Consider the following 6,000-nt stretch of genomic DNA (forward strand, 5'->3'; position numbering starts at 1 on the left):
TGGAGCAGTGTTCTATATGCCATATTAGAAGTTATCAGGCTGCACCTGTATCAGACACAAAGTGGAGGTACAACCTATGAGCAGAGTGTCCAAGGTGGTGGTTGGTACATATCTCAGTTCCGTTTATTCTCTTTAATATAAAAGTGAAGAACTTTAAAAGGTAGGGAAGGATGGAGAGGAGCAGGGAGAAAGGAGACTGACAGTGGAGGGATTGAGGGAGAAGGACATGAGTAGAAGACAGAATCAACCAGCAAATGCCAAGTTCAAACTGTAAACGCAACCCGCTGATATCACAGGGGCTGAGGAGGTATTGGAGGGATGGGTGGCAGCAAATGATGCCCCAGTTGAAGGTCTTCCTGCCCGGTTGCTGTAACTTCCTGCTGTTTCCAGAGGCTGGTTTCACTTCTGGAAAGTCCTACTGTTTTCCCCACCCCATGTAGCTGCAGGTGAAAGAATGGTTTTTCCCCTGCTATAGTCCAGGATGTGGTTAACGCTGGTAAACTGACTCTTTCCAATCTTGTATCTGCTGTTGCTGGAGAAATGTCTACAGTTAAGACTTCTGTAACTTCCAAATGTAAAATTTAAAGTATATTCTGTTTGGGATTGGGTGTTTAAATTTGCATAACTGACTTAAGGCAAGTAAAGTTGTGAATTCCTGGAAATAAGTGTCTTAATTTCAGAAGCGCTCCTAAAGCAAAAATAAAAAATGTAGCTATTTCAGTGGGTATTGTCTTAAATATGTTGTTGCAAAGTTTCTGATTTAACAAAAATGTCTATAGCTACTCCTCTCTTCTGGGGCTAAAACACAAATTTACCAGCACAACCCTATTTCATATAATTTTTAGGTATCTGTACAATCATCTGTCTGCTCTTTCAGTACAGCCATAACTACTAGTAACCTTTGGTTGTCCCCTCAGGCTGTGAGATTTACTCAGATGCAGGAAACCATGCCTCCATGATTCAAGGAATTCGGAACAGCAGAGTGCCTAAGCACATATTTCGCCATAATGATGTCAATCATCTCCGAGAACTACTGAAAAAATCAGATCCGTCTACTCCCAAAATTGTTGCATTTGAAACTGTTCACTCAATGGATGGTAAGTCTGCTTTAAAAAGCATGTATCCTTTTGTTAAATAGGTGCCTTACTGAAACACATAAATTGTCTTTGTTTCTTTAAGCTACAAAATATACATATACCATCAAAAGCAAGAACTTGCGATTAATTGTGATTACTGTTTTGATTTCAGGTGCAGTATGTCCACTGGAAGAATTGTGTGATGTAGCTCATGAGCATGGGGCGATCACTTTTGTAGATGAAGTACATGCTGTTGGGCTGTATGGCGCTCGGGGTGGTGGCATAGGAGATCGGGATGGAGTCATGCATAAAATGGACATAATCTCTGGAACACTTGGTATGTGTATCTTCTGGCCTTTAGTTACAAAAGTGTATAAACTGTTTTTGTACAAATGCCAGCAAAGTTCACGCTGCAGACAAGATGAAGGAATAAAATGAACTCGAATCATGTCAGTAAACTGACTTGTTTCTAGGAATTGAAGCATGGGATTTTTAAAACAGCCTGAATGACTTAGGCTCACCAGTTCCATTAACTTTCAAAGGCACTTGTGCTAAGTCACTTAGGCTGTTTCAAAAAATGCCACCTGAAATGGTAAGTTAGCAAAATGACCCTAGTGGCATAGTCACTAGTCCTCTATCAGTGAATTCATATGAGAGAGTTAATTGTGGTGCAGTGCTCTATATTTAGATCTTAACTCTCCTTTGTGTAAGGTGGAATGTTCCTAATCCAGAAACCTGAGATGGGAGTTGTGTAAGGAGATTTGGCGAGAACTGAAAGAACCAATAAAATTCTTTTGGATGCAACGCAGACTGTTTTCTAACTATTGGAGTTCAAATACTGGAAACTGAAAATCTGCTTAAACTATGTACTTAAAATATAGAGCAAGAGTTGAAACTCTACCTTAGAAAAACATGTGGTGGTGATTTGGTTTAAGAATTTTATTTGCAATCTCAAACCTCAGCATGATCTAAACAAAAATAGTGCAATAGGCTTCAGTTTAATTTGGCTTTGTTTTGGCCTTTAACTATTGGGTAGTATCCTTTGAAATGGTGATTACTGTACATACCCAGTAGATTGCATGAAGCACATAAATAAGATGCAAATAGAAGACAGGAGTGAGGGCTATTTTTAGTTATCTCAGGAATAGCTCACCCACCTAAACCTGCTGGAGAGAAAAACCGAGGGAGTGGAGTACAAATAGTGGTCCCGAGTGTTTAAACTCATTGGAATATATTTTATTACTCCAATACTTACTGAATTTGTTTATTTTTGGGTAGGATTTACAGTTTTCTTCACTGGTGTTAAAATATAGTGCAAGAATCTTTTGTCCTAGGAATCAGTAGTAGGTGCTGTTTGTAAATTTTTTTTGTCTTAAACAATACTCTCATAGCGGTCACAAGGTTTCTTCATAACAGGTTGGGATTTTTCTGGGGTGGGGTGGAGTTGGATTAACCTTGTCTTGTGCTAATTTACCATTAATTTGGAAGTTGTAGAATAAAATTGAGGTGCTTTACTGTGTGCTAAATTATTGGAAAGACCTAATTGTGTTGCTCATAGGAAGGTCAGGATTTGGAGTCCTACTTCTCCAATGTTTTTATGTCAGGATGATCTCTGATTCCAAGAAAAAAATAAGTACAACTGTCAGATCCTGGCTTGCAGTTATCTTTTCTAAAGGATAGAGTAAATCTTGACTGTTTCTTATTTTCAGGCAAAGCATTTGGTTGTGTGGGCGGTTACATTTCCAGTACAAGTTCTTTGATAGACACCGTACGTTCCTATGCTGCTGGCTTCATTTTCACAACATCCCTGCCACCCATGCTGTTAGCTGGTGCGCTTGAATCAGTCAGAACTCTAAAAAGTGCAGAAGGGCAAGTTCTTCGACGCCAGCACCAACGCAATGTTAAACTCATGAGACAAATGCTGATGGATGCTGGACTCCCTGTAGTACACTGTCCCAGTCACATCATTCCAATCAGGGTAACTAAAGATTATGGTATCTTTTCTTTTTAAGTTTAGTGAAAGATGTTCCACAAGAATAAACTTGTTTGTATTACAGAAAATACCTGAAGCTGAATCGGACTTGCATTCTTACACAGCATGTAAAGTGCATAGCTTATTTTAGGTTTATATAGTATGAAGTAGGCTGAAGCTGAGGGTTTTCCTTAAATGACTAAAACCTGCTGTTCTTATTAAAAAAAAAAAAAAAAAAAAAAAAAAAAGTGCAGCAGGGTGTTAGCCAACAAACTGAACTGGCAAATGCTATAAGTTCCATTCACACTTAACTAACTTTCTGTGATGTACTTTACTATTTGTACAATATTCTAAATTTTTAAATATCTTCAGGGGTACAAAAATGCATACTAAAGAAATTAGTCATTGGAAGTACTCTGGCAAGAATACTAGAAGGAAGTTTTAAATTTCCCTTCTTATACCATGTTCTGTTCTAATAAGCACAGGGAGGACAAAATGATTAAATTCTGATTTTTGTGGGTAGTCCATACTTAAAATAGAATCTTCCACAGATTGTGGCTTTTTAACTAACTTTTCAAACCTAGAAGGTTGGTTGGGATTATGTATTCTGATAATTACACATGCACAATTCCAGTTACCATGAACTTGACCATTTTGTAAATCTAGGTTGCAGATGCTGCTAAAAATACTGAGATCTGTGACAGACTGATGAGTCAGCACAGCATCTATGTCCAGGCAATAAACTACCCCACAGTTCCACGTGGAGAAGAGCTGCTGCGTATTGCCCCAACTCCTCATCACACACCTCAGATGATGAATTATTTCCTGGGTGAGTGAATGGACTCCAACAGAGTTAAGAACTCTATAAAATGCTCTAGTGTCTTCATTCTGAAGATTTACGATATGATCCCTGATCTATTGCTAACTTAAAGAAAATATCTATCTACACTTTGAGTCCAGCTGGGAAAACTCACCTTGGAAGAAGGTGAACTATTGCTACAAATGAAGTGTTAGAAAGTGCTGTCAGTGTTTCCCATTGATTTGCCTTTGAGCATGAGTGGTGGTAGCATTTTGTAGCTTTCAGACAGAGGGCTGCAGTACAAAAGCCCAGAGCAATACTAAACCAGTCTTCAGTCATCTTCTGGTTCTTTTACGCATTGTAGTTTAAGGATTGTTTTTTTGTTAAATTAAACAGAGGTATTGTCTTATAGTGGGAGCTTGTTTAATAGTGCTGCTCTGTGATTTTTGCAGTTTCCATAAGAAATCACCTAGTCATCTGTACATTTAATCAATATTTGTTACAGCAAAGTAGCCTGGTTAATTTATACTAGTTAAAAGCTGGAAAATGAGATTTAGGACTCCTGGATTTTCAACCTAGTGAGTCTAGGCAGAGCTGAGAAGTCTGCACAAGTGAGCCTCCCAGCCCAGGTAACAGAGTTGGCATGGCTCACGCTAGTACTCTAAAACTAGCTGTGTAGACAGCATTTTAGAGTTGCAGCTTAGGCTGGAGCCTGGGTTCCGAAGGTTATCGTGGGGGGGAGGCTTCAGAGCCTGAGCCACGCCTTCAATAGTTGTATAGACAGCATTTTGTAGAGCACAAACCCAAGTCTGTTGACCTGTGCTGGGAGGCTTGCTTCCATGGTCTGCGTAGACAGACTGTGGTGGCCATGGGAAACTCTTCCATGATTTCAGTTTAGTAAACGGTAAAATGAGGTAAAGGCTGTGAACATGATGAAAGGCTTTAAGTGCTTTGAAGAAAGGCAATTCCATTTTATTATGGAATAAGAGTAATGGACTGTGGATGGATGGCTAGATTCATAACTTTGAAGGTGAACTAGTTTCAGTATTTGAGCTCCCTCAACACCTTTCTTTGCTAAGCAAAAATTGTCAGGCATTTCAAGTAGGTGGCTTTTTGTTGGGTTATTTTTACTTTCCCCTCACCTCTAAACATTGCAAGTGATGAATTACAGTACTCAGTATGTAGAACTCTTTCCAAAACACTGAAAGCTTATTAAAATCAGAATATTCTTAAATGTCTTCCTTTTGTCTAACAGAGAAACTGATGGCTACATGGAAGAACGTTGGTCTGGAGTTGAAACCGCACTCTTCAGCAGAATGCAATTTCTGTAGAAGGCCTCTGCATTTTGAGGTGATGAGTGAACGGGAAAGATCCTTCTTCAGTGGCATGAGCAAACTAGTTTCTGCCAGTGCTTGAGAGCAACCTGTTAACCCTGTCTACGTCTAGTCCTCTCTAATATCCAAATAGCCGGGGTAGCCTTTTTAAATTGCATATTAAATTATAACATTTTAATCAATAGTCTAAACACAGCTCTGAAAATAAAGTTCAAAACAGGGTGTCCTGCTTCTGTCCTTTTAAGCTCTTTGCTGTTGTTGTGTTAGCGTTTACAGAGAAGACTGTAGGATTAGTGGTCAGAAAAATAAAGTGGAACAAAAACAATCTCAATTATAATTTAATCCATTAGTAGGTAGTGTCTGACTTACCATCTTATACCAGTGTGACTATTTCAGTGAAAAATAGTATCATTAAATGGAACATTATATAAAGTCTGTCATCCTAGCCTCCCCCCACTCCCCAACATGAAAGGGAAAGTTGTAGTGAGAATTAATGTGGATGCAGACTTGACATGGTATAGGTCTTCCTAAGTTCAGGGCACTGAAACAGATTTAAGAGTGTAGTACTCTATTTCTTGACAAGAACTTTTTCCACCTTGTGTAGCTTATGCAGGTCTTGAAAAAAAAAAGTTGGGCCATGTGATTAAACATTTAAAAGTATAACACTTGTACAATAATAAAATTAAAACATTTACACACTCTTCCCAGCATTACCATCCCTCTGGCCTTGAATCAACAGGGAAAAAAATAAGCTTGCATATTGTCCACTTGATCAATTTCCCTGAGGAAATTGCACAGTGCTTTTTCCTTCTCACACCT

At 38.7% G+C, this 6,000-nt stretch overlaps 1 protein-coding gene across 3 annotated transcripts in view; it reads left to right on the forward strand.

The window, feature by feature from the left end:
• Positions 1-5,799, forward strand: part of ALAS1 (5'-aminolevulinate synthase 1) — a 29,993-nt gene extending 24,194 nt beyond the window's left edge. For all 3 annotated transcript variants that reach the window (XM_045023760.1, XM_045023758.1, XM_045023759.1), the window contains exons 7-11: positions 918-1,097; positions 1,249-1,413; positions 2,786-3,054; positions 3,715-3,877; positions 5,103-5,799. In XM_045023760.1, the coding sequence (XP_044879695.1) occupies positions 918-1,097; positions 1,249-1,413; positions 2,786-3,054; positions 3,715-3,877; positions 5,103-5,263 (938 nt within the window). In that variant the 3' untranslated portion in view covers positions 5,264-5,799. The remainder of the gene's footprint in view (positions 1-917; positions 1,098-1,248; positions 1,414-2,785; positions 3,055-3,714; positions 3,878-5,102) is intronic.
• Positions 5,800-6,000: the final 201 nt, after the last annotated feature.

The sequence above is a fragment of the Mauremys mutica genome, chromosome 7 (genome assembly GCF_020497125.1).
Source record: "Mauremys mutica isolate MM-2020 ecotype Southern chromosome 7, ASM2049712v1, whole genome shotgun sequence".
NCBI lineage: Eukaryota > Metazoa > Chordata > Testudines > Geoemydidae > Mauremys > Mauremys mutica.